We start from the raw sequence: 27,685 nt of genomic DNA, 5'->3' as shown, positions 1-27,685 counted from the left end.
TATACTAACAACAAATTTCTCCGTCAAAAGGACATAGGAGACAGCAGGACACTCTTGTTGACAGTAGAGAAAAAACGATTCCATTGTTGATAAAACAAATTAATTTGCCTACAAACAGAAAACTTAATTTTTTCCAACTTTAAAAAGAAAAATAAATCATGCACCCATTACACAAAGGTGGGTGGCAGAGGTTCCTTCCACTTAAAGAGAATCATACGACGGGCCAGTGCCTTAGGTTTTAGAGTAGTGTGCATTCAAGTTCACTATCAGGAGTCACTGCAGTGTTGATGAAGTTATTAGAAACCCACTGTTCATTTCCCAGTAGGATATGTTTATTTGTATGAAGTGAAAAGGTGTTTTTGTGTGGTTATGTTTTTACAATGAGCCCATACTAAGAGAACATTGTAGGAGATGAAAAAAAAAAAAGAAAAGCTATGATACTGTACTGAAGTGGTAAGGCAAGGCAAGGTATGTTTTTTTATATAGCATATTTCATGTACAAGACAATTCAAAGTGCCTTACATAAAACATTAAAAGCATTACAGCAGGGAAGCAATGAAAAGTACAGGCATGAGAAAAAACAAAACAGAGAAATAGATAAAACAGATAAAAACTTTAAGCTTAAAAGAAACAGTGCAGATCTGAACTTCTGAATAAAAACTCTATTCAAATACAGCTGAGTATGCAAATGAGGCCTTTACTTCACACATTCTGAGACTAAATAAACAGTTCACACACACTCATCCAAAGCATTTATCTGCTGTGTTAATTTGTATCTGCAATTTTTTTTTACCATAAAATGTTTTTGTGAGTAGATCGCCAACTTAGCATCATTTGCAGCCTCCATCCCTGCATCAGCATAGTTAAGTGCTACCTGGATGAAGCAGTAATTATGGTAATAGCTGTGTACTTGAGTGCTGGTAATACTGACATCATAATTTCTGAAGTCATGATTGTAGTTTGTGTTTTGTGGGATGTCTACATGGCTTTCAGACATTTTTATTTATCATGCATTAGTCCATCAGTATCCAGTCTGTTTGTAGTAGGGGTGGTCAGTGGCCAAAACTATCTGGACATGTGAATTTTAGTTGATGATAATGTAATTGTTATGCAAATTCATTTAGTAATTAGTTTAATACAGCCATACTGAAATGGGTCACATTTGATTTTCACATACAGGGGTTGGACAAAATAATGGAAACACCTTCACCTCAATATGATAATGCCCCAATCCATACAGCTAGAATTGTTAAAGAATGGCATGAGGAACATTCTAATGAAGTTGAGCATCTCGTATGGCCGGCACAGTCCCCAGACCTCAACATTATTGAGCATTTATGGTCAGTTTTAGAGATTCAAGTAAGACGTCGATTTCCACCGCCATCGTCTCTAAAAGAATTGGAGGGTATTCTAACTGAAGAATGGCTTAAAATTCCTTTGGAAACAATTCACAAGTTGTATGAATCAATACCTTGGAGAATTGAGGCTGTAATTGCTGCAAAAGGCGGACCTACACCATATTAAATTATATTTTGTTGATTTTTTAAGGTGTTTCCATTATTTTGTCCAACCCCTGTACATACAAACAAATGTACAAATTCTTCATTTCATCTCCTGTTCTCTTGCCATATTTTCTATTATCTCATTGTAGAAACAGCCCTAACTGTATCACCTAAGTGCCACAGACATGTGTTAAAACATGCAGGTTTCACAGATGCAACTTGACCAGGGCGGGATACTGTTAGAACCACTGGTGATGAGGTGAATTAAAGGTTAGTCTGTTTCTCCTCTGATCTTTCAAGTAAAGGTCACTTTAATCAGATACCCCTAAATACAGAGATTTCAGACACCCAAGAGCTTTTTGGCTAAATTACAAAGTAGACTGGTCACAGTGTCATTTGGCAGCAGAAGCAAAATGCCTTTTTTCCGGTCAGTGTGTGACATTTCTGTCCATATAAATTACCATGACAACTCCCTTTGTGCAGTGACCTGTCTTCTGTCATCGCAAAGGGAGAGGCTCATTCACTGCATCGTCCTGCTCTAATGAAGTAAACTCTTAAAACTATGTTAACATATACATTCACTCACACACAGATCAAAAAGCATTACACAGGAATGAGAAAGGAAGTGACTGCTATTGAAAAATGCTTTTACCTGACCGTTGAAATCTGAGCAGTGGGTGTGTGTTTGTGTGTGAATGTGTGCCAGTGTGTACTTCAGGAACAGTGAAAAGGTCACATAAATCATCAAGTCTTTAAGAAAGTAATTAAGAATAGACACAAAATCCAACCTCATGTTTATCCCACAGATGAAGCTGATCTTAAGCATATGTCGCCTTCCTCTCTAAACTTTATGTATGTATGTTTGTTAAATGAAAAGACTTTAAACTGAACTTTTTTTTTATTGCTGGAGTCAGACTGAATAATGTGGTTTTGTAATTTTAGTTTTACTGCCCTGACTGACACATTAGGAAGCGTTACACTCCACAGACAAGGGAACTACAACATTTTAGTCAAAAACAACACAACAACACGTTCAAGTCAGTATATTAAAGATGGAGATGCAAATTGCTCTTCCCATTTCCCTATTTAGTCACTTAATACTACGTTATCTTGTGGCAAAACAAATAATAGAGTAAAATACTAACCTATTCCTTTAACCAGTGCTTGTATGATATCCTCTGCAGGATTAAGAGCTATGAGCTTTTATTTCACATTTATAGCATTCCTTTCTAACAACTTCGACTCATTCGTCCAATCTTCAAAGATTTTTACAGAGTTGTTTGCGGATTTAATAGACCTGTTCTGTTACGCTTTATAGGCGCACAATCAGGTGTGACGTCAAGAACTTAAAGGTTTACTTTGGTCACATGTTTCAGTCCCTGGTGATGATCAACCACCCACACAAACACAGTTGTTGTTTTGCCATACAGAGTCACTTTTGCCTCTCTTTGCTTCACTAAAGAAGCGCTCAGATCAAAAAGAGCTGTGTGTCACCATCTAGAACATCCTGATTTATACTGCCTTCTGCTTCACTGTCGGTAGGTCATATATTTGATTCTAAACGCATTTGTCGTTTCTTTATCTGTTCATTCACGGGAAGTCTCACTTGGAAGATTGTACAGATAAATACAGTATGGGATTACAAATAACTGTCCGTTTATCCTCAGCACACACCCAGGGGTAATTACTGGCTACTAAATGTCCTGCCTGTGTGTGTGTGTGTGTGTGTGTGTGTGTGTGTGTGTGTGTGTGTGTGTGTGTGTGTACCCATGAGCGTTGCATATGGGAGGCAGATCACCACTGGACTGGAATATCAGTTTCATCCTTTGCATACTGTTTGAATGCCATGTGTGTCTGTCAGTCTGTACAGTTTCTTAAAATAAACTCACACAGACAGGGTATTGTAAGATAAAGTCCTGCTTCATAGTGCTGCACTCTCTCTCTCTCTTTTTTCGTGCTGGGGTCTCCAACGATGTGAAGATTTTAAGACAGATGCAGACACAAGTGCCCCACCCAAATGAACACACCCTTGACAGGATCTTCTCTATTTAACTTCATGTGGTCAGACACCAGCATAGCACTGCTGACTAAGGGAATCCTCTATGTTTTTTTTTTTTTTCTTTTTGCTTGAATGGTACTTTTAGCATAGTAGGGGAAATGTTTTAGTGTATGTGGCCACATCTGGATATTTAGGGTTATGTTTTTATGCTGTCCTAAATTTAACTCCTGTGAAAGCTGAGCTAGGCGAGAGAGAGAGAGAGAGAGAGAGTATTTGAAGCTACGCGTTGTTGGAACAAGTACAGTATGTATCTAGTAATATCTGCATCCAGTTTTAGAGAGGGTGCGGACGCAATGCTTCCATGTGCTTGTTCTGTAATGATACAAGCTTGACCAAAGTGCAAATGCAGTGAGTTTAACCTTTGCTCAGTTTATGGGTTTAATAAGGGGTCAGTGACACAGACATAACACAAGCCTGACTCATAAAGCCTATAATTTTTTAAAATAAATATAGTATTTTCATATTTTGCATTTACTTCACTGTAATGTGAAAGTAATGTGTAGATGATTTATAACAGAATAATAACAGAAAATGATTTTATTCATTTCATCAGTCACAATTTAAGACTATTACACATACTGTTAGAGGACCAGGTTTGTTTCATTTAATTTCCTTTAATTTATTTATTCATTCCAATCTAAATGATTTTCTTCATCCTGATGATGAAGAAAACTTATAATATCTGCCCCTTTTTTTTTAAAACATCTGCTTACATCAGATAAGTATTACAGTAAACAGTTTACATGGCAGTCAATGAAAGTAAAACAAATCCAAAAATCCATAAGTAAAATTATTTCATTACATGTTTTAATAAAGCTTCTCTATTCTCTTCTTATACAAACTCTTAAACTGAAAAATATTTGTACAGCTCTTGTCTTCCATTGCCAAAGAATTCCACATTCTGACACCCAAATAGAGTAATATAATGTAATGTGTTACTGAGAGCTGGGAGCACATGTTTGTTGAATATGTTTACCCCAAGCCATGATTTGATAAATGGAATATGTGAGACTAGACTGGCTGTATTTATGGACACTGGTTAGACCTCACAACATTCTCCAGCCCATTATCTCTTCTTTGTTTTCTGTCTCTGGTGAACTAAAGTAATGCCAGCGTGTGCCTATGTACCCGCACAGTTTCAGTGTATATGCCTGTTCTCATAATGCAGCTGTACTCTGATTTACTTCTTGAGGCCTGCTGTCATATGTTAGGCACTGTGGTATGTGGGTTTGTCTGTGTGTGTGAGCTATCCTAAACCAACTGATGTGCCGTAGCTATGGGTGAAAACAGTCTCAACATTCTAGTTTTACTTGTTGAAACTACTGCAAGGCTTTATTAGATTAAAGTTTAAAAAAAAGTGTTGCCGCTGTGTCAGCAGGTCTTATTTCACTGAGCCTTCACCCTTTGCTTTCAGAGCTACATATCATAAATAAATGCTCAGTGTAAACAGTATATTGACGCTGGTATTGCTTTTTTTTTTTTTTTTTTTGGTTTAATTCAAATTTTTATTCAAAACAGTCTCACAACATATCGTCGGCTTCCTGATAAAACCTGCTATGTGACTTTGGGCGAATTTTACAGGAGAAACAAAAAACTACTTATGTAACAGGAAACTGTGAAATATGACAAAAAATATCTGTTCCTTTAATGTTGGTACTTATGATGGAATGTAAACAACTTTCACAGGAGACTGAAATTTGAAGCTATAATAGGGGAGATAGCAGGTTTTTATTCCCAACCAAAAATGTCACTTAGCAGGTTTTATCAGGAAGCCAACGATATTACACAGGACATCACTGATACAAAGTACACTGTTCTTTTTTTTCTTTTTTTTTTTTTGGTATTGCTGCTTTTAAGTCGAAATTGAGTCAGTTTTCTATTTCTTAATGAGTTAATTTTGATTACAAAGTAAGGTTGTCTCAATTTGGAAAAAGCATATAAGAGAATTAAACAATGCTGTGCTGCTAATAGCAAAAATGTATGTACTGTAAAGATAAAAAAAATCAGCATCAGTTTTAGTATATACTGTGGAATATATTTTTTGCTTTATCATACAATCGAATAACCGTTTATGACAGGGATATAAGCAGCTTCATGACCAAAACACCAGAATTGTCCGGTATTGGCTATAATTCTAAACATCAGCTATTGGCAAATAATATAAGTTAATGTTTATCTGTTGATTTTTTTTTATAATATCATCTTCCTGAAATAATGGCTTAAGTCATTTTTTTTCAGATTTTTCAGAAAACACATAAAACTTAACCAGAAATTGAGTATTTGACAGTTTAAGCAATTTTGTCAAAACTAATTTTACGAAGGTAACGATAATGAAGAATGTTTGTTTTCCTGGCACAAAATGAACAGTGAATAACAAAACAGAAAATAAAATTTCTCAATCAGTCCATACACGCCTCTCTTAAAGCCACAAGACAGTTAAACAAGAACAGTAATTTTATCCTTGCAGAGGGTGGGAGTTGTTGGTCGACTGCTTCCTGAATCTGACAAAATTGTGTAATTATTTCCTATAATAAAGTGCCAGGAAATAATCTAAAGGGTTTCTATATGGTTACAACGCAGTTTGTGAAAATGCAGAAGCAGAGTAGTGTAATTGCTATCAGAGAATATGCTTTGTTATTTATTTATTTAATTTTATTTTTCCTTTTTTATTTATTTATTTATTTATTTATTTATTTATTTATTTATATTTACTTATATCTTTATTTATTTAATTTATTAATTAATGTATTTTTAAAATATGCTTTATTGTTTTATTTTTTCATTCATTAGTCGCTTTTTCATTAGTCAAAGTAGTGTTGCAGCCTTTTGGCACCGCTGATCATCTTAAAAGCATCAATATCGGAACATAAGTGTTTTCTTCTTGTCTCTCCAGCAGGAGCACTCTCTAATTGAACAAGCAGCTTAGGGAATAGAGAACAGACTAATTACTGTTTCCTGCTGTGCTCTTCCTTCATACATTCCATCTCCCCCTCCTTCCTTTTCAGTTTCCTTTCTTCTTCCTCTGGTGCCATATGGGGCGTTGGGCCACCTGAAAATCCCTCCAACCTTCATTATCCCTCCTTCTTTCTTCCTCTCTGGGTCTGGTCACCACCCTGGAGCTTTATGTATGATGATGCTGGAGGAAAATAAGCCTGTGCACCTGTTATAAACAAAGTGCATACTTCTGTATGTCTCTCCAAATAACATGATCAGTCTGGACTGGAACTTAAAATAATCTGTTTTTTTTTGGGGGGGGGGGGGGGTTGTAACTTTTTATTTAAATTTTTTAAATCACTTTTACAGTGCAGTAACACACACACACAAAAAAAACCACAATACAACAAGGGGGGATGCTGTTCCTTATGCACTCGTCTGCTTTTCCGCATCAGATCTGGTACCAAGAATTAATGTCCTTGAATATGGTTCACTTAAAAGTTCCCACCTTAATCCTTAGATAAAATGTTAATTTTTCCATGCTATATATTTCCTCTATAATGTTCAGTCATCGCTGTGGTCGAAGAGGGTCACTTTTTAACCAGTTCCTTGTGACAACCTTTTTGCAGGCAAGAATTAATATTTTAAATGAGTAAGCATCTTCTCTTTTAATTACATCATCAGGTATTAGTCTAGACCCAGATAGATAGCCTGGGAGTTCATTGGAATTTTATAATTTAAAATGACCTCCATTGTCTGAACAACACCTTTCCAAAACATTTGCATTTTTACACATGTCCAAAAGATATACGAGTAGTTGGCATTCATGTGGCCACACCCTCTCCAGCATTGTTGCTGTTTTCCTAATTGTTTGCTTTTACATTTGGTGTAATAAAAAAAAAAAAAAAAAAAACAATGAGGTTTTTCCAGCCATATTCTCACCAACCTAGGATAATCTGTTTTAAAGAGAAAAATCTCACCATGCCATATTGTGGACAGTAGGATTTTACTTTAACATGAGGGCTGTTGAGTGGATTTGAGGAGTCAGAAGATTAAGACTATGAGCTAAGTAGACCAAAGCTGATGAATACTGAATTACTGCATTACCTAGGTGTAGAACAGTCTGCTTTTGGACTTAATGTAACTGATATTAAGACAGCCTCTTCAAAAAGATCTGTAGATATGGATAGGTTACATGAATAAGCTGGCTGCTTACTTCTCTGTTTTGAAATGGAAGTGTTTTATGGAACATGTTTGATCTAAACTGTTACAGCGTGCCTCTGTGTCACTGGTCACAAGTGGACAAGATGACTACATGTGTCACAAGAGAAAGGAGACGATAGGAAAGAGGAGAATAGAGGAGTGGGTGTCTAAGGCCAGGTGCTGTTACAGTAAATGGGTTTCTCCCTGTTAAGTAGGTGTGAAACAGATACTGCTGGATCATTGCTTTCTGACTCAACCTGAGATCACCATAATACATCCTGGATATAAAACCTGCTCCTAACTACAGTGGCTGGAAGGGACCTAATTAATCCCAATGTGTAACATTTCATTTAGCACCTGAGCTGTGGTGTTGTATTTTTAAAATCTCCCTTGGGTTATTATGTTGCTTTTACTGAGTACACTCCTGCTGCTTGCGAGTAAGTGGTACAAAAGCCAAGATTAATACATTCTTATTTTAATTGCTGTTTACTCTTTCTGAGTTTCTGTTTGCATCACGGTGGAAATAACACACAACAGCAATTTAGCTAGTTACATCCAAGCATGCATGCAACAGTGTGTAATGTAATATGCAATGTATGACTGGATTAAGGGCAGGGTAGGTGAAAAGATACTACCACGATACAGGGGTTTGATTCTTGCATGAGATTTTGACTTTCTGTTTTTTATTTTTTCAGTTTTCACTCGCAGTTTGGTGGGGTTAAAAAAAAATGGTGTCAGATTTTAAAAAAAGTTTTAATATGTAAGCTACACTAAAAATACACATAATATTTTTTCCAGATGGCTTTGCGCTTGGATACAAATACCATACAATAATATAACAGACAAGTGTGTAGGCTAAATAGAATAGAGGTTGGATATGGATACATGGGTACAAATTGTCTCCACCATTATTCCTGTGTGGGTGTAAAGGGCCACAAAAGCGGTTCCACCCTGGGTGTAAAATAGTATTGTTGAGTACGCCTATCCAGATGGAAGTAGGCTAACACCTGCCTGTTGTATATCTAACCTAAAATTGTGGTTTAACCAACTTGCGTATACTTTAGCAAACCACAATTACCCAATGTAAAAATTACTTTAAAACAAAAGAATAGAGGGAAAAGCATGTGTATGTATTTCTCTGTACTGTTTTGATATGTTGCATTGTTATCCTGGCTGTCATAGTTGGCACAGTGGTGGTTTAGTCTATGTTGTGAGCACAAAACATACAGCAGATTGGTAAATGTGTTGATACTGATGATTTAGTACAAATATCTGTGGAATTTGTCTTAATATGTTATGATTTTGTAATGATTTTTTTGTCTCAACATAAATTGTCATATGTAGGTATTAGGGATCAGTATCGACTAATATTTGTTGCTATCAACCAATATCGGTGTTGGTATGTGCAATATGTGTTTTGTTAGGTGTTTTTTCATAAATTGAAAGATTTTAATATGGGTTCATGCAAAGATTATGTAATGAAGAGCAGAAAGACTTTAAAATATTTAAGATTTTTTTTCTTAAATAGGTGATAAATAACAACAAAAAACCAAGTGGTGCCAGGCACAACAAACCCCGCCCCTCACACGTATTGTAGCTTATTTTGGCATCGATCCAGCTGATGTCATCATGTCTATGCACGTGCTGATGTCAGCATATCAGTTGCCTCTATATATGTGCAGAGTTTGAAGTAAATTGAAGCAAAATTGATGTTTTTATAGATATTTGAAATTTCACCCATTATAGGTGAGAGGAAAAAAAAAGATTTTAAAAAATTCACAAAAATTTGAACTTTGACCTACTTTTCCCAAAATGTAACCACATCTATTGTGGGTCACTGGCAATCTACAAACTCAATTTGTTATCAATTCAACCAAGAGTTTGAAGCTACAGACATTTGAATGGGGAAATTTTTTTCTTTTAAAATTCATAAAAAATTCAAACTTTGACCTACTTTTAACAAATGTAATGACGTCAAAAAAAATCACATGAATTCTTCTAGGACCAAAAAAGAGTTTGTTCAAGGTGTTTTTTGGAAAAAGGGATTCATAAAGTAGATACCAAACTGAAGTCAAACTTCCTGATGAAGGCTTGAAGCCAAAACACGTAGAAGTGTTTTTTAGGTCTAGATATGACCATGCCATGACAATAAAGGTATTTTAATGTTTAAAGAGAGTGCCTTGGACTTTTTCTTCCAGTTTGGTATCTATGTAATGATGTCTATTTTGGGTCACTGTCAATCTATAAACCAAACTTGGTATGAATTCAACCAATAATTTTGCTGCTACAGACATTTGCCAATTATAACTAAATGGGAAAATTATAACTAAATGGGAAAAAAACAAATTTTTCATAAAAAATTGGAACTTTGACCTACTTTTCCCAAAATGTAAGCAGATCTATTCTGGGTCACTGGCAATCTATAAACCCAAGTTGGCATGAATTCAACCAATAGTTTTGCTGCTAGAGTGTTAACAAACAAACAAACCAGTTTGAAAACAATACCCCTTGCCTCCCCTTCGGGGGACAGGGTAACAAAGTAACGTCTGTATTTGCATCAGCTGTCGGCCAAAATGTCATTTATGATCAAGTGTTAGCTGACAATTTTGCTATCTTGCATCCATTGTATATATCTACAGTCCTGTCTGAAACCTTGTTATCACTGTCTTTCTTGTCCAGGATGCTTTTGTAAATGAACATATTAATCGCAGTAAGTCCTGGTTACATTAAAAATAGCTGAGTGGGTTAACTTTGCATCCCTGTCTCACAGCAGTAATAGGGTGTGGCTTTTTACCAGTGGCTGGTAATGAGATCAAGGCATGTGCTGAATTTGGAGATGGTCTGCTTAGCAACTGCAAACAAATGCGCTCACGTATCTTAGATACTTGGGTAATAGTTGCACACTTTCTTTTCTTTTCTTTCTGTTTCATTCCTGTTTCATTTTTGTTTTTGGTTTTCATGGTCACCCACCCTCTCGGCATCCAAAATCCACAGCTGTTACTAAACTGAGGTCGGCACTCTTCCGCAGTCAAGTGGTGTAAATATAGGTTGCCATGGGGACACCATGACACCCAAGGAGTATGTTGACGAGGTGGCAGTGGCAGCGCTGTGTGTGTGTGTGTGTGCGTGTGTGTGTGTGTGTGTGTGTGTGTGTGAGGGAAGTGGTTGAGGGTCCAGGATGTGTATCGCTGAATGTGTCCAATGCACAATACGAGGTGAAAACTCAAGTGTGCACACAGACATATGAAGCTTTGGCTCTGATGTGTGATTAAGTGGGTGGGTGGGCATTTGAAGTGGCTCTCAGAGATGAAACATGTCCAATCAGCTGATGTTTATACTCTCAACTGAATAAGTAAATGATGTATTTGTTGTGCTAAAAGAAAGACAAAATTAATCATCAAACGTTTTACATGTAGTTTATCTCTATTTTAGGGTTTCATCTGGTTTATCATATGGTACTTGTGACATTCATTTTCATTATTTTTTTTAACTGCCGTTAAAATCCAGTTATGTTTTTATGTAAGAATGCTGAATATGTGTCAGTGAATATAGGTCAGTTGGCATGTGTTCATTTGGCTAATGAATCTGTTCCATTTAGTAGTTTTCACTAGAGGATAGTAGCTTATTGTTGCACTCATCCTATTGTGTTCACTTATACTCATGAGATCTGTTTTTGGTCTCTACTGGTGTTGTATCTATGTGGCTCCATGAATGTGTGACCTAGTCTGTTGCCTTACTGTTTCATAGTCTGGCATCCACAGTTTTATCCAGAGTAGATAAATCTGTCTGCCTGCCTCTGTTTTTCCTCTCATTTTATATCAGTAAACCTGCTTTATAGGAGTTAGAGGTCAACTAGTGTATGCTTTTTAAAGGCTCATCTACGTAATGTTGTTAGTTTGGGGCAGACATATTTGATATTGTAACCGCCAGTCTAGAGTTGAATATTAAATTATCTGTGAAAAATTAAAGATATGAATGATTTTGATCTTTATAGAACCATTATTTTCCTTTAAAGTAATTCATTTCCATGGTGTGAGGTAGGGCTGCAACTAACGATAATTTTAATAATCGATTAATCTGTAGATTATTTTTTAATAAGTAGTGCAGGGGTGTCCAAACTTTTTTTCAAGAGGGCCGGATCTGATAATGTGGACATTGCCAGGGGCCAGCGGTCCCTTCAGACATTTTTTAAACAGTAAAAATTACATATAAATGCGCTGTTCTACAACAATTTTATTTTCATTGTCACAATATCATTTTTTTTAAATGGCAATGTAACCAAATCTAAGCCACTCAGGTGTGAACAAATTAAAAAAACAAAACAAAACAGTTCTGCCTTCCTTTCACATCTGGAGTCAGATAACATAGAGCAAACTGTAAAGAGTATCTTAAACTTCCAAGCTGATAAAAATCTTAACCCCACATTCATTTTAAACATGACTTATATGAGTAATCATTACTCATATATTACTCAGTAATGCAAAGTCTGTTAACGTTTAAGATGAAAACATATGACTCTTACTCTTGTCTTTCACAAAATCATTCAGAAAGTAATATTCTGTGTCACATCTACAAGTACAGAACACCAGCAGTTACAGGCAACTAACCTGGCAACTTGGTAGCCTGCCTTGGTGGCGAATTCATTGAACTCCCAGGTTCACATGAAGAGTCACTGTTGTGAGTTTAAAGCAGCTTGAATTTGCTTCACTTTTTCGGAACGCTCACTCCCTGCTAGCTTGTCATATGCGTTAGCATGTTTTGTCTGCTCGTGTCTCTTTACATTGAATTCCTTAAACAAGACAACAGTCTCTTGACAAATTAGGCAAACACAATCACCTCGATTTTCAGTGAAAAAAAATTGTAATTCCCATCTCTCCTGGAAGCGGCGGCCCTCACTGTCAACTTTCGTTTTTTTATTTACAGGCGCCATGGTTAGAACTTAGCGAAAAAGGTTCACGGCAAAGTCACAGAGCCAGATAGAGTTAGAGTGGTGCTGCCACCATGAGGTGAAAGGAGAAACTGCATTTTGAACCTTTTATGATTCATGTACTCGGTTCAACAGTCCAAACGGGCCATAAATAATATAATATAAAACCCAAGCTGTGGGCCGTATAAAATCTGACAGCGGGCCGTGATTGGCCCCCGGGCCGGACTTTGTACATGCCTGAACTAGTGGATTCATCAGATAAACACAAAATACTCAATTCTCAAAGATCAGTATTTAACCCAAAGCAATATAGGCTTCAGACAAGTCATTAATAATTACATCCCTGCAATGGCTTTAGGTATAATTAGCTAGCACTAGCCCGCTACCTAGACTTGTTATGACTAAAGACTAGCAAGATATTAGCCTTCAAACAGCACGGGTTATAGACTATCAAACTAGTGTTGTATGTATTAGTTCCAGTTAATGATAGTTACCATTAGTCTGGTGGCCTGATAAACAGAAATGGATGAAAACATTATAATTATGACAATAGTGTCTAACTAGCTAGTGGGCTAAAGTAATCACCACATGTAAGTTATCTTAAGCTAGGTTTACATCATGTTTCCAGTGGCCACAACAGCCCCATTTGCCCAAAACGTAGTGTACCATGGGATTTTGGACATTTTTTTCTCCATATTCAAGTTTTGTTGCATAAACGGTGCATTACGTTTCTGCCGTGCCCACCGGGAACATAATGTAAACCTAGCTTTAAAAATCTGGCCTGGGATCCGAAGCCTCATCCATGCTCCTCTTTGTTTTCCTCTGTTACACTACGCAGCGCACATGCATGCCTCAATACTAACATGCTCAAGACCCAACAAATCGACTGCCAAATTTGTTGCCAACTCTTTTAAGAATCGATTTGGATTGATTTCATCGATTCGCTGTTGCAGCACTAGTGTGGGGAAGCCTAATCAATCAAACACAATCAGAACTGATGATTACTTTGTCTATCTTTAAGAGGAGTCAATGGGTTGATGAGGAAAGCAACACAGCTGAGAAGGCAGATCACTGTTTTTGGTGGTGATTGGGGTGGGGCTGAGTTGACAGAGCACAGTTTAGTTCAGTACACCAACATATTCTGTTATTTTTATAAGACGTTCCACAGTGGGAACTTTTAGTCTCTTTCCATAGCTGGATAAATACAGGCACTGACTATTACAGTACTTTTTTCCTCAGCTAAAAGTTGTCTACACTGTGTTTAAGCAGCGTTACATAATTCGAGTTTCCAAATAATAACAGCAATCTGACTGTGACGCACTTGGACTTGTGTTATACTGGTGTTAGTGCTGTATTTGCAGAGTTTTGGCCAAATCTGCAATTTGATGAGCATTTAAGATTGGCTCCTAAAATGATCTGTTTTCTTTTCCATCTCAGTTCAGTTTGGGACTTTACTGTTTTCTTTTCTTTTTTTGCATTTTGTCATATACTTTCACATAGATTTATTCTACAGAACAGTGAATTCCTTTATCAGTTGTGAATGTGCTGTATTTAATTCACATGGGAAATGGCAGATATACACAAATACTGTAATCTGTTAGAGGCCAAGATAAAGACAGAATAATCGGATTGATAGTAGACAGTACAGAGACGTGTAATCATCCACACCAGTTATTATCTACATCAACCAGCAGTCTTGTCTCCGTTAGTGTTTGTTTCAGTGTTTCATATTTAATTGAACCTATGGAGTCCAAATTCAACGCAGTGTCTTCTCCGTTCACATTTAACTTTCTACTTTTAGCCACTCACATGATGCTTATACACACACAGACCACATGAGACTACATCACCTTTGGCAATTTGAGACGGGTTTTCCCTCATTTTACTGTAGATCTTTTCAGAATGATACTTTTTTCCCATCTTGCTTTGTCTGTTTGTTCCCCTGCATTTCATAAGGAACGTCTTTTGGTTATGATACAATGCTCTTAATATATCCAGACACTTCTCTGTAGCTGTTGTCATGAGTTTGATCACAGTCTGAGCATGTGGAGTTGGATTAAAGGTGCAGTTATATAAGATTTAGTGGGATCTGTAGCCTTCAGAATTCTGTTTTCATCAGTGTATAATCATGTGAAAACAAGATGCATTGGAGTTTTATTATCTTAGAATGAACCCTTTGTAACTACAGAAAGAGGAAGTCCTTTTTTTATGCTTATGAAAGTGTAAAAGCACCTTTTGTTATATTCCTTCAACTGTTGTTTCTGATTTGATTAGATCATGATAATATTTTCATCTCATATGAACTTACAGTCGGTCATGAAATATAAGTATCATTGAAATTTGGATCTATGAAAACTTTTAAATAGCATGTAACTAAAGTGATGAGCAAATGAAGTACTTTTCTAGTTCTTAACCTTGTAAAGTCTGAACCATTAAATCACTGACAGAAAATTCCACTTCTTTGAAACTGGAGCCTTTATTGGTCCTTCTAAAAAACCAAAACATTTTTTTTTTCAAATATTAATTTCCATGTACAAGATTCAATTTTGTATCATATTTGATACATCAGGTCTCAATGCCCAAATATTATCATTATTGAACAAACAAAAACACAATATAATACAAACATGTCTAACAAATCGGTAATTCCTTTTCAAAATTGGCAAAGTTCTGCCTCCTTCCTCATTAATGACAGTCTTGTATTGTCACTGGAAAGGCCTCTGGTGAACGAATTGGTGGATTATCCATGTATTGCATGTATCTAATTGTACAGGGTGGGGAAGCAAAATTTACAATGAACATTTAGTTGTTTTTTCTCAGCAGGCATTACGTCAATTGTTTTGAAACCAAACATATATTGATGTCATAATCATACCTAACACTATTATCCATACCTTTTCAGAAACTTTTGCCCATATGAGTAATCACGAAAGCAAACGTCAAAGAGTGTGTGATTTGCTGAATGCACTCGTCACACCAAAGGAGATTTCAAAAATAGTTGGAGTGTCCATAAAGACTGTTTATAATGTAAAGAAGAGAATGACTATGAGCAAAACTATTATGAGAAAGTCTGGAAGATACTATTAAAGAAGAATGGGAGAAGTTGTCACCCGAATATTTGAGGAACACTTGCGCAAGTTTCAGGCAGTTATTGAGAAAGAAGGAGGACACATGAATAAAACCATTTTCTATTATGTCAATTTTCTTGTGGCAAATAAATTCTCATGACTTTCAATAAACTAATGGGTCATACACTGTCTTTCAAACCCTGCCTCAAAATATTGTAAATTTTGCTTCCCCACCCTGTATATGACAGGTTTTTCAAGAAAAGAAAAACCCATCACACTGATCATGTAGAGGGCTTCAAAACTCATGTATCATTTGTGATATATTTGGCGTTATAGGGTTAAATATATTTTTCTCTGCGATGCAAGGTTGCATATTGAGATAACTTGTCTCAGTTTTGAATTATGGTGACATTTTACACATGCCTAACTCATGACACTTAGCCTTGGACACTGTTATTATTCTGATTTATCACCTATAATATGGAACATTGAGAGCTGTATGCCAAGGTTACACGTTTTTTCCAGGTTTGTAAGGTGTGCCAGACATTGGATTTTATTTATTTACGATGCCCTTACTGTTGTTTTACCACCTAACATCACCTAATTGCTTTGCTATAATGTGGGTTCCTCTGATAACATTCTGTTGCAGGTACCGGCTGTTTTTGCTGATCTTAGAAAATCTAGATTTACTCCGTGCACCTGTGATCTGGAGCAGCATGCACACACATAATTTTCAACCATAGAGACATTAAAAACTTTAATTTGATCATATTTTGCAGGTGACTCATTTATCGTTTTAATCTTTAATCAATTTGCCTACTCTTTATGGTTTTATTGGTTCATCATTCACTAAATTGCTATGTATTGTTTTGAGCATCACTGTTTACAACAAGTGTTGCTTGGCTGTGCCATAAATGAGGAATCTCGCTCTGAATATTGTCAGATAAATAATGGTTGAATTATTGAATAAAGCTGAAGTCTAAACAAACCTTTATCAGTGAAAAAGAGAAGGTAACAGATTTAAAAGTGGGGATACCGAAAGAATTCTCTCCTTGTTAGTGCTGTTTAGTCAAGTGAGAAGAATTGGGTGGTTCTGAAAGGTCCATTAGTAACCTGTGTGTGAGTGTGTGAGCCCATTAGTAACTCAGTCTCTGTAGCGGCTCAGCACTTACTGCCCCCCTGTGCCAGAGCAGGGTTTCCTGCTTTTCGTTCCCTGTGTCTCTTTTACTCCCTCACTCTTTCTCTCTCCGTTTACGCTCGCTCATTCTAACTCTGTGGGAGACGAGGCTTCTCCTAAAGGAGTCTTTGTGCGTGTGAGAGCGAGAGGAAAGGAGAGCGAGGCAGGCTGAAATGTTACGGTGAGACAAACAGCAAACGAGAGGAAGGGAAGTATACTGGCTGACTGTGTTAAACCTGGCCTGGGCCCAGTCCCACAGCTCCACAGAGCCCAGTTCTGTCTGTGCATCCTCAAAAACATAGACCCCCTTCAAAAATGTAAAAATCTCATACATTTATTGCAGATCTTGCTTTCTTCTCAAGAATGAAGAGTTCTTGCAAAAGCACCTAAAGTCAAATATCTTTTCCTAACTTGTGCACTCGACCCCTCATCATCAGTATTCATTTAAAAATTCTTTCTGTGTTGCATAATGAGTCAATGACATTGTTGCTTTTAACAGTTAATGGTTAACTGTGGCCAGGTTAGAGTCCGCTGACTGTGTTCACGTGCATTCTTCCTTCACTGTGCACTCTACACTGGGCAGGAATACCTTCAAGGAGACAGGATTACAAACATACGCACTTTCTCTGTGAACCGAATGCACTGAGCTGAATTTGTAAGTAGTCTGGTATTTAATATTACTGGGACATTTAATGAACAGCGGCTGCTTTTGACGTGAGTGGGATGACATTTTTTTTGTTATTGAAGGCTATTGTTTACACTGTGCAGATGAAGACAGAGTGTGCAGAAAAATTGGAAACCTATTTGTCATTGGTTGGAGGTTTAAGTGTTTGATTTGCCACATCAACTGTCAGGTGGTTCTTGTTACTTTCACTAAACAGAAAGAAACTCATTTAACCTCCAGTTTAATGTGTTAAATATGTCTATGCCCACACATAGAATTGCATTTTTTGTTATTATTAGCTGTATTAATCTAAGGATGTTAAGTAATGAGGCTTTTTGAAAGCATAGAATGATTTTGTGAGGCTGATTGTCCTTAATAATCTTATTACGTAGTACATTATCATACATTATTCAGTTATACATCACAGAATATGTATGTGCTGTTACATAATCTAAATGGACAAGTTTTTGTTGGGTAAACAGGATGAAGTCATTGGTAGTCAGGCTGTGTGTGAGGTGATGTATTGTTTTCTTCAGGCTGTCTGAAGACTGAGCTCAGTCACTATGAGGAACAAATGACTTCAGTTCACTAAAATGATCTATACTGGAAAAAAATATTTTACTAAAATGAATAAAAGTGGGTTTTAGTATTGAAATCAGATCAGTGAAACATACCATTTCATGACAGGAATAAAAAAATCCTCATAGAATGATTAACTGTTTGTTTCATACACTTTAAAATTATTGATCATGTTTATCTGGTGGAATTAGGACCCCATTATCATTAAATGACTAAAACAGGAAACACTAACAAACACCTACAAAATTCATAATCTCTTGCATGTGTCTTTGCTGTTGCCTTTGCCCAGGAGAAGAATGAAGGCTCGTGCCCCACCACCACCGCAGGCCCCCCAGCCTGCCCCACGCCATATCTTCAGAAACACTGTTCCAGATGGAGGAGGGACCTCTGGCATGGAGGCCAAGGAGAACATGCTGATGCAGAGGGTAGATCTACACCTAACGCTACCGCAGGGCTTCCAGACAAAAGTAACTGAGGACGGCAGGTGAGACAGACAAAAAAAAAAAAAAAAAAAAATCCAGAGTTCATTCTCTTTAAGTTTGGATGTTTCACAATATATTCGGTGCAATTTAGGATGAATCTTAGAGCTTACGCTGATGAATGCAGTGGAGGATTCGTAGTGAGTGCCTTTGAAATGGTAATTCCTAAGTCTAGTTTTATTAATATTTGCATCAGGCATTGCTCTGCATAACACAATGGTTGCCTGTTATCAGAAGAGCAGCATTAAACATGGCTGGGTCAGTTTCAGTTGGTGTATTAGAACTTTGGCAAAGACACTAAATACTATGTTTTGCTGTGGATCTCCTCATGTATGAGTTAATCTTCATGCATATAGGATCAAAGGGTTTGTGTTTTATTTTTTAGATACATTATTTGAGCTGCTGCATTGCCATTTGAACTATGCTTTTATAAATTAAGCAAGTAGTTCATAGCATGCTGTGATAGCCACCACGTAATTGCCAATACAGGGTGGGGAAGCAAAATTTACAATATTTTGAGGCAGGGATTGAAAGACAGTGTATGACCAATTAGTTTATTGAAAGTCATGAGAATTTATTTGCCACAAGAAAATTGACATAATAGAAAATGGTTTTATTCTATGTGTCCTCCTTCTTTCTCAATAACTGCCTTCACACGCTTCCTGAAACTTGCGCAAGCGTTCCTCAAATATTCGGGTGACAACTTCTCCCATTCTTCTTTAATAGTATCTTCCAGACTTTCTCGTAATAGTTTTGCTCATAGTCATTCTCTTCTTTACATTATAAACAGTCTTTATGGACACTCCAACTATTTTTGAAATCTCCTTTGGTGTGACGAGTGCATTCAGCAAATCACACACTCTTTGACGTTTGCTTTCTTGATTACTCATATAGGCAAAAGTTTCTGAAAAGGTATGGATAATAGTGTTAGGTATGATTATGACATCAATATATGTTTGGTTTCAAAACAATTGACGTAGTGCCTGCTGAGAAAAAACAACTAAATGTTCATTGTACATTTTGCTTCCCCACCCTGTAAATGCTACATTTTTTATTTACTGTCTAGATATAGTTTGTATGTAGATCAAAAGAGGGCATTGTTGTTCCAATATAGGCCAGCATTCTTCATTTTCTGCCCCAAAAAAATAAAACAGAGCATTATGGGACAGTCTTCATCTCTATATGCTGTGGGACAAAGCTTGTGCTGACTATGGGAACGGGACCCCTTTACAAGGCCCCACGGGCAGAGCAACCCAAACAAACACAGAATAGACAAGAAGGCCTCATGCTATCATTTACTGGCGCTATCATTGTCTGGTGGCAATGAAAGTCACCTCATTGAGACACTGTTAAGCTGCATAATAGTAAGGGTTTTATTCCCGATCATACAATGTGTGATATATACACATTGTACTTACAATATATAATGTTTATTTTTTCACTTGAGTTTTTATTGAAATTTTACAAACACATAATCAGCAAAAAAAAAAACAAAAACTTGCAAACAAACCTTTACAAACACATAATCATCAAAAAAAAAAAAAGAAAAGAAAAAGAAACCTCGCTTGGGTACACTACCTGACATTACATTCAGATTTATTCAGTCCTTCCACCATTCTGAGTTCCGTAAACATTCCATTTATTCCATTTTTTGTCCATTTGTGCTTCTTGTAGTCACAGTTCATGAGTTATTTTTTCCATTGTGTATATTCCCCCAATAATTGTGATCCATTGGTCCTTTGTTGGTGGTTCTGTCTTTCCCCAGTTCCAATATATAATGTTTTATTTAATGCAGTACCTTCCTGCAAATCAGCCCGAGCAGCATTGGAACATGCATGATGTGGACTAGTTCAAACTAAAATTCATTGCAATTTCAGTGTGCTTAATTTTGTAGCATTCACTGAAAATGACTCACCCCCATGTGACCGTTTATGGTTTAAAAACGGTAAAATCAATCCTGTATTCAGCAGTATCACTTTTGTCAAGTAGCTCTGACTGGGATGATGCTTTTCAAAATATATTAGCACAAAATCAGCTTTAGAAGAAAATTTACACAGTAGCTTGGATGGCGTTTCTATTGCAGAGTGTCATTTTAGTTGTAGTCAGAGGCCATGTGGTAGTGATTGTCAATGGTGTCCTTTGTAGTGGTATCTCTCTCAGTTCTGTCATACGATCTGGCTGTTCCCAGAAAACATAGGAGACTGTCTCTTGGTTTCTTTATCCAGGATTGACAGGTAGTACTATAGGCTTCCTCATCAGCGGCCCCCCAAAAATACATGCACACACACAACAGATGCATTTTTTGTCATTTTTTTTCCTAATCAGTCCAAGAAAGCATTTATTTATTTATTTGTTTGTTTGTTTGTTTTTTAGCTTAGGTCATGTATTTTAACTCTATATCGAGTTCAATAGTTCAATTCAATTCACTCCATCAGCATTAGTATTAGCATTAGTAGCTCAGAGTAAAACAAATTAATTCAAGTAATTATAAGATTAACAAAATGTTAAATAAAGAACACCTGATATATGTGTATCTTCATGGTGGTCATTTGAAATTTTGCAGGATTGTCATTCTGGGTTTTGATGATATTCTATTAGAATTTCCACGTGTCTGAAAACAGCTTGTGTTTGATATTGTATTCTTTATTTTGACAGGTGAGGGTGACTGTGTATGTACTGTATGGAGTACCTGCATTTCTAATTACTGGAGCTAATGCTAGTGAGGCTTTGTAACCCTATCTCATCCCCTGCCTCCCTTTCTTTCTCCCTCTATTCCTATTTCCCCATGTGGTTCTTTCATCCTACCTCCCCCCCCTCCTCCCCCCTTTCACTTTCTCTCTCTCACTCCTTGTCTCAATGTTTCTGCCTCTTTCAGTAAGGCGCTGATGGACCTACTGGTTGAGCTGTGCAGCCGCTACCACTTGAATCCAGCATTACACACCCTGGAGTTGCTCACACCTGAGGGCCACCCTTTGGGGTTCAAGCCCAACGTGCTGCTGGGCTCCCTCAACGTGGCCTGCATCCTCATCAAGGAGAAAGTGTTGGAGGAGAAACTGGTGCGCAGACCTGCACCCAAAGTGCCAGAGGTGAGTTTTAATGGAGACTGATACTGTGATATGTTTTGGACCTTGTGTTTTAAATGTCACAGCATATTTAAAATGCACTGATATATGTTTTTTTTTTTTTTTTTTTAATTTTTGAGCCATAAATTTAGAAAGATCTATTTTATTTTATGTATTCGAGAATGAAATAATAAGAATAGTGTATAACCAAAAAAAAACCTATAAATGTTAATCATATATCCTTACTGTAGCCTAGAATACCAGAGTTTTTTTAGAAGGTGCAGTTATAGCATCAATAATGTAAGCCTACTTTTGTAGCCTGTTGCTTTACATAATATCCATCCACCCATCTCTATCTCTTGCCACTGACCACTGGCAGAAAGAAAAGCTGAAACCTGTAAGATCCCTTGCAAAGGTAGGATGCCAGTCGGCCTAGCATGACACCGACATTTTTTTTTTTTTACTCTGGTTTTGCAGTTCTGAGTGTGCAGTTTTTGTCTTTACTCCACACATTTTTCTCTGTCTTATCTTTCTGTACAGTATCTTATCATGGGTTGTATTTTTTGATGAGCCTTGCTTCTCTCTCTCTTCATTTTTCTCCTTCTTCTGTGTTCTCCTCCTACAGTTTAAATATTTGATGAGGGCCTTACCTTTAGTTACCATGCATTATTTCTCTGCTCTTCTCAGGGCTCACTGGCTGCTCTCTCTCCCTTTGACCCCGCCTGGCCCCTGGCCAGAGACCGACACTATTTCAGATGCTGCTGTCATTCACTCCTCTCATCTGTTCTGTCTATTCTCTCATACTACCTGCAACCGCTGAAATGAATATTTCACTGTGCGATTATGGGAGCCTTTCATGACCTACAAAGTCCATAGTCCAGCCATAGCAGTTAAACTGGGGATGTAAATGACCTTAAAACACTAGTATTGTGATAAACCAGTCTTAAATAACAATCCAACCTTCATTTATGTTCAGATGTTCAGTCTAGTTCAGTGTTGGAAGGATTTAGAGCCTGTTCATACTGCTTCCTTATTTTATATTTACAGTATATTTTGCTTTTAAATACCATTGAGACAAATTGATAGTTCACCCTCACAAAAACATAAATGGATCAGATTTCTGTAATGCCATACAATTCAGCAGTAGAATTGTGGTGACAGAAACCAGATTGGTGTGGTCAAACAGTAAGTCCTATATCCATACAAGTGTTCAATTACTGATATTCATTTGCATACAAACTTTAGCTTCAAGCCGTGGCAGCTCAGTTACTGTTACGTAAGAGATGAAAGCTGAACAGAAACAGGCACATGTCCATTACTGGAGTACCAGGATTTCAGTGGAATCAACTCCTTTTTCTGGTATTTACTAATTTGTCAATATTTTAGGATTACACAGTTGGTAGCACAGCCCCAAGTCTATGTAACTATGTTTTGTTTTTTTTGTTTTTTTTAAGTTTAGTTTATTTCGAATATGCATCAAGACAAAGTAATCTTACTTAGTCTTTAGAAATAAAACAGGCAGTAAGAAGTCATGGAAAAACAAACAAACAAAAAACTTATACATATACATGACTTCGTTTGCACATTTGAAAAGGAGTGGGAGGAAGTATAACTTATTTAATCCCACCCCTTCTCCCTACAACAGTCTATCCTTTAGCTTCCTATCAGCACAGTTACGAGCAACATAGTTACATATACTGATACATAACTATGTTTGTCTGCATTAAACACATTTAGGATCTTCCGTCCAGATTTCCATCACATCTTCCTTCATCCTGTAGATTCATTCTTCATCGCCCATTTAAATTAAACTGTAGTAAGTTAAAATATATTACTATATAAACAAAAACTGCTTGAATTTGAAGACCTTGAGAAAAACGAATGCCCTTTGCGCTCTCTTGTAATTCAAGCACTTGTCCTGTACCTGTAGTAATACATAACATTGAATATCACAGACAAAAGCCACTTGAGAGCCACTGACTGAAGAGCCATTTATGAATTCTAAACCTCTTAACTTCTAAGTGTGCTCTGTCCTTTTACAGAGGTGGCTGTGAACCACTTGTTGATAAAGACTGTGTACAGATTGGCCTGTTTGTCTGTTTTCCATAACAGAACACTATGTAGTGTTTGGCATTGATTATAGTGTTGTAGATGAGATACATGGACGCCATTTACTGCCCACCATGTCCCTTTTTCTGTCAGCAAGATATGTCTCACTTGAAGCACATTTGACATTATCAGTACTCCTCTGCTTTGAACATGTTTTACATAGAACACCTCTTATTTATCATTCAAAGTGTCCACCTGTTTGGGAGATATTTATTTATTTTGGTGGATGCAACAAAGGTTAAAATATCCATCACCTCTGTATTTTGCAGCTTCTCACAGTTTGGTGGATTTACTATGAGAACAAAACCAATTCCCCCAATGTCCTTAATAAAGGTGCAACGGTACATGTTGTACCGTTTGGTACACCCCTCATGGTTCGGTACGAGCATGTACCGTGGCACGGCTCATTTATCATTTTCAAATGACATTTACGGACAACTCGCATTTATATTAGAGCTTTGCAAGACAACTGACTTACGGTATTCTACTGTCATTGGTTGGAGCCCGGCTAAAGCATTGAGTGGCGGAGGTGGATGCAGTGAGACCCTGCCTGAGCCGGACACGGCAGACCTAGGCCCGTGCTGGAAGCGGAGCACAGCCCTTCTACTTCTAACTACCCATCTCATTATTAACATTAGTATCCACATTAGTAAAACCTCCTCTGTTGTCGCCATGTTTGTTATTATTGACTTTCTTCTTCTTCTCAAAAAAATGTACTCTTCTTCATGGTATTTGGCCAGTATGGTAATTAAGAGTGGCACCCTCTGTAGGATTGATTGAGAAACACTCATTCCAACATACAGGAGGCATGGAAGTATGGAGGCAGTGACACATGACTGTGACGGCCAGCGGGTGGCCTTTATTGTGAAGCCCTTGCTGCTCATCATTCTTGTTCCTCTGTCTGTCCAGGAAGCTGGGGGTGTTGTCCCAATCAGGCCCTCATCTGCCTCACCTGGCTGAAGCCCATAAATTGGCCGAGAGCATGGTTGCTCTCTCTCTGCTCCTCTCCTGACCTGACCATGGGCTGTCTTCATTTAGTTTAGTTGATTGATCCACACTGCCGCACACCACATGCACCATCATCACTGCTTCCACTACTGACTTACACGTTCACGTTATTTTTATTGAATACATCTTGGTTAAACTGTTTGTGCCTTGTGTGGTCTCCCCTCTTTGTTGCTGCTCCTGAGCCAGAGTAGTAACAAGTGGGGGCTCGTCCGTGTTAGAAACGGACAGACCTATTTACGTTCGTAAAGGAACATAAATGAACCTTAAGGCTCTCCATCAGCTCCCAGTCATGTTTCGGTGCACAGCCAGGCTCCAGCCAGGTTCTGCGTCTGAACCATACCGAACTGTGAACCGTGACTCAAGAACCTCGATCCATGGATAACCTGTACCATTGCATCCCTAGTCCTTAACATTGTCCATATACACTGTTGCACATAAAGTTGGAATAAATTTGTTTTCAGACACATTCCTCTTATTATTCCAGTTGATAAACATCAGTAACCACCTTTGATGAGATGTAGTGATCACATACTGAGTCCCAATTACACTTTATCAAGAATAAATCACAGTCACAATCATTTCATTAGAAGAGGGAAAACTATTTTATTCCAATGTTAGAGGCAACAGTGTACATTGAACATATAGACTGTCGGATGAAGTCCCCTTGTTTGATCTTCACCTCTAATTTTCTGTAACTTTCTCCTTTTTCTGTTTTAGAAATCAGTGCGTTTGATGGTGAACTATCACAGCAGCCAGAAGGCAGTGGTTCGGGTCAACCCATTGCTCCCACTTCAGGCTCTGGTACCGGTCATCTGTGACAAGTGTGAATTGGACCCTGTTCATGTCCTGCTCCTGAAGGACAGCATCAGTCGCCACGAGTTACCGCTGGATAAATCTCTGACTCAGCTGGGAATCAAGGAGCTCTATGTGCATGATCAGAGTCTAGGTATATTTTTGCTACTTAACTCTGTGTATGTGAGCTTTTTTTCTCTCAGAACTTAAACATCTTTAAAAGACTATGTAAATCTCATGGTTCCTACAGCTATGGTCATTTAGACTAATTTCACTCCTGGAATTCATGAAATTAGGTAAAATAGTCCAGTGTTTTGAGAAAAATCACAGAATTACATTTTTGACAAATACACTATAACATATTTTTGCTGTTTTATTGCAGCTTAGTATAAGTATTTTTTTTTTTTAAATACCTTTTTTATGGATACTTTTAAGTCAGTTCAGTTTAAGTCCAATCCAAACATCTGCAAATTAGTCATTACAATATGTTGATTTTGATTTTACAGAAAAGTCAACATTGCTTTTGTATTGTTGCATTGAAATCAGTCTAAATATGTATTTTTGGGAAGAATATAAAAAGTTATTATACTGTACAAAACAAAAATCTACAGTAATTTGAACTATGCATTAAAAATGTGTGGAAAAAAATTAAAGAATGAAATACAAATTGATTAGCTTTGTAAGTTACTTTTTTTGCCAGCACAGACTGGAAAATAGATGGAAATTTGTCTGAAATATCTAAAATTTACATCTGTAAAAACATGTTAATTAAATTAGTTGAAACCTGTAGAATCTTCAATGCCTGTAATATTAGTTTTTTAATGAAGGATCATTTAAAGACTGACTATTTTGAGAATTTGAAGTGAAACTGAATACAAAAGCGTCTTGTTACCATGAATGACAGTCACGGAAATTGTATAATGGAAGAGAAAATGTGTGGGAACCCTGAAAACTGAATACAGCAGATACTTTTATAGTCATTTGCACGTGTAGATTTGAGAATAAATAATTAGTAGAAACTAACCTTGAACCTTGATGCTGTGTGAAAGTGCCTTCTAAATTTAGTAGGCTAGTTGAAGTAGATAAAAGATGTTTTGGAAGCTGATAGGTTCCTTGGCTGGTTCTGCTATTGTGTCATTTTATCTGTGCTGGTCTGGTTAATATCACACTAAGTGCAATAAGCATGCTGCAGAGCCAAAAAAACCTATCATATAACGTCAAGGACAGGGCATTTGTAATTAGACCTATACTGTCAATTAACAAATGGACATATTTTTAGTGAAATTTCATATTTTGCCTAAAGTTACAATTAAGTCACTGCCTTGTTCTGAATTTATGTATGGAATCAAAACACAACTTAGACTGTGCTCTATCTTACAGTTCCTTATGTAGAAACTGAAAATTGCTTGAAAATATTTGTTGAACCAGCAACAAAACATGACAAATCATAGGAAAAATACATGGTTGGTTTATGCTTTTCTAAGATATCCAACTAAAAGGGCCTTGACAAATACTTTAGATGTATTAGATGAGATAATCATTTTAAAGCTAAATTTGAAGATGTTTCAAACTGACAAGTCACAATCTAAGATTTGATGTTATTTTGTGTTGCCTTGGTAACATTCAGTACCCACTCATATACAGTAATGATGATCTTAGCATGACTTTGTGGTTTATGGTCATAAAAGATATGTCACAACCATGTTTAGAACATTATGTAATTTTTATAATCTGCGCTGTTCTACAATGTACTGTGAAACACCTTAGTTTTCAGTTTTTCACCATAACTCTCAAGGTCATGCTAAGTGATTTATTAAGAGAAATAAATTATATTTATTTAGATATAGCACAAATAAACCAGGGTTTTGCTTTAGTTGAACCCTGGCAATTGCATCTGAGCAAGTGAAAGATTTAACAGTTCTTTTTGCTGCAGGTGATTTATTTATCAGTGACTTTACATGTTTCTAAACCTTGTATGTTTTTCAGTTCTCCAGCCTAAAATGGCTTCTGCTCCTGTTCTTAACTATTCAGGTATTAGTTTTAAGACGTGTTGTCTGTCTTGGTGTTAACTAACGCACTTGCCTAACATTCCTGCTATTTAACCCCACTACATTCCATACGC

At 36.9% G+C, this 27,685-nt stretch overlaps 1 protein-coding gene across 6 annotated transcripts in view; it reads left to right on the top strand.

Moving 5' to 3' along the window:
* cobl (cordon-bleu WH2 repeat protein) overlaps positions 1 to 27,685 on the top strand; it is a 75,435-nt gene that overhangs the window by 2,678 nt on the left and 45,072 nt on the right. For 4 of the 6 annotated variants that reach the window (XM_030157584.1, XM_030157583.1, XM_030157580.1 and 1 more), the window contains exons 3-6: positions 18,403 to 18,597; positions 21,468 to 21,678; positions 25,489 to 25,717; positions 27,550 to 27,594. In XM_030157584.1, coding sequence (XP_030013444.1) covers positions 18,403 to 18,597; positions 21,468 to 21,678; positions 25,489 to 25,717; positions 27,550 to 27,594 — 680 coding nt within the window. The remainder of the gene's footprint in view (positions 1 to 18,402; positions 18,598 to 21,467; positions 21,679 to 25,488; positions 25,718 to 27,549; positions 27,595 to 27,685) is intronic. The other 2 variants (XM_030157582.1, XM_030157585.1) reach the window with 1 other exon arrangement.

The sequence above is a fragment of the Sphaeramia orbicularis genome, chromosome 16 (assembly GCF_902148855.1).
Source record: "Sphaeramia orbicularis chromosome 16, fSphaOr1.1, whole genome shotgun sequence".
Lineage (NCBI taxonomy): Eukaryota > Metazoa > Chordata > Actinopteri > Kurtiformes > Apogonidae > Sphaeramia > Sphaeramia orbicularis.
Note: the sequence above shows the minus strand (reverse complement) of the source record. Positions and strands in the feature narration are given on the sequence as shown.